We start from the raw sequence: 1805 nt of genomic DNA on the forward strand, positions 1-1805 counted from the left end.
CTTGACCGCCAAGATAGCCTGACGATTCTTATACTGCACCATCTGCAGCGTGATTTCGGCGTTCCAGCCCTGGTCCTGCGGGCACCGAAAGTCGATCTCTTTGCCCTCGGTCATCACCACAGTGAAGTACATATACTTGCCCTTGCGCTCCACGCAGTCCACGGTCTTCATGTTGGAAAAGTGCAATTCTTTGAGCTTGACTGGCGGCTCGAGGCCGGCGACAGTGGGGCAGCCCGGTTGGGACTGCTCCGCTGGCCCCTGCCCGGGCTGTGGCTGCTGCTGGTGTTGCAGCTGCTTGGGCGGGATGAGCAGCAGCCCCTCCTCGGTGAGGATGCAGCACTTTTTCTTCCAGAGCTGCAGCAAGCCGTCGCTGCGCTTCTCCAGCACGCCCTCCTTCAGCGCCTTGCAACCGCTGCTCTCCAGCATCCTCCCGGCATAGGGGGGTGCACCGCTCGACTCGGCCTCTCTGCTTCCAGCCGCCCGCGCTGGGGGCAGCAGCAACAGCCCCCGCCCCCGCCCCAGCGGCTTCTACCGCCACCCGACCGGAGCGCGCAGAGGAGGCTAACACGTAGGAGGCAGAGCGGCCGCGGAGGCTCGGGGTCCGGGCAGAGGGACAGCCGCGTCCTGATGCGCCACAAGGTCCCGGAGATGCGAGCTGCCGGGCCTCTGTCGTCCTCTTGCGAGCGCTCACTGAAGGGCACTGGCCGGGCCCCCTCGCGGCGCTTTTGAATGGGCCATCCTCCCCACCCCCGAGTGACACCCAGCGGAAAAGGCGGCTCCTGGCGCCCGCACCGCGGGGGAAAGCCCAGCTCCGAGAGACGCTCGGCGGCCGGCGCACGCCTCATTAACTTGGGGCCGTTCCAAAACCGGCTGCGTCCACGCCCCCCGCGTCCCTTGCCCCGCCTCTCGCCGCCCACTCGCTTCCGCGCTCCTTTCCCGGGAAGACGAGTGGGACCCGAGCTCCGGAAACTCCGCTCCTCCTTCCAGGACGTTCGCCGAGGGCGCCCACAGTGCTTGATGACAAATGCAGAAGCCCAGAGGGCGCTGAGAGGCCATCCCTACCGTCCCGCCTTTCCCCGGCCCACGGGGCTCCCTGCTAACAGCCGCAGAAAGTGGGGATGGCGCTGCGAAGGCGTGCTCAGCTGACAAGCAGTGCCCGGAACACGAAGCTGTCTGCCCTCGGGAACTAGCCTGAAAGGTTTCGCACGCATTGGGCTCTAAGACCTGCACAACCACAATGTCCTGGCCCAGACGAGCAGGGAGCGCCCTAGCAGTGTAGTCCCGCGTTGATGTGCCATCTGGGACGCCTACCTGAACAGCTTAGAACACAAAGGCGGAGAGGAAATCGGTCTTCACTCGCACCTTCGTTCGCGGTCATAAATGGCCCTTAGAAAGGGGAGCGAGCGATTGTTAAAGCAATAGCGCTACCGTCAGGTTTGGAAGGAGTGGAGACAGACACATGTCGCCTTGCTGTTCTTGGCCTGGGAGCACACTAGCCCCCAATCTTCACCAATTTCTCCGGACCCCTTTATAACTAGTCCATACTGCCTGCAACATGTTACAACAGTTAATAACCCTAACTACATTCAAACCAGGGGAATGTTGGGTGCCTAGAGTCCTCACTGCAAGGCACAGCTTAGCGTTCCAGACCCACAGTCAGCCCCTGCGGGTGTCCATCTTTCCAAACGCCTAATGGACCAGATCTGTATTATTGAGATTCTCACATTTTATTATGTAGAAGCTACTTCTATATAATAGAAGTAAAAAAACGGCATGTAACCGAGACCTAGTCTCCCGGTGAGGAG

At 61.1% G+C, this 1805-nt stretch overlaps 1 protein-coding gene across 1 annotated transcript in view; it reads right to left on the bottom strand.

The window, feature by feature from the left end:
* Positions 1-862, bottom strand: part of PHLDA1 (pleckstrin homology like domain family A member 1) — a 7246-nt gene extending 6384 nt beyond the window's left edge. The window contains 2 exon segments of the mRNA XM_006172389.3: positions 7-515; positions 518-862. Coding sequence (XP_006172451.1) covers positions 7-515; positions 518-845 — 837 coding nt within the window. The 5' untranslated portion in view covers positions 846-862.
* Positions 863-1805: the final 943 nt, after the last annotated feature.

The sequence above is a fragment of the Tupaia chinensis genome, unplaced genomic scaffold (assembly GCF_000334495.1).
Source record: "Tupaia chinensis unplaced genomic scaffold, TupChi_1.0 Scaffold000085_1, whole genome shotgun sequence".
NCBI lineage: Eukaryota > Metazoa > Chordata > Mammalia > Scandentia > Tupaiidae > Tupaia > Tupaia belangeri.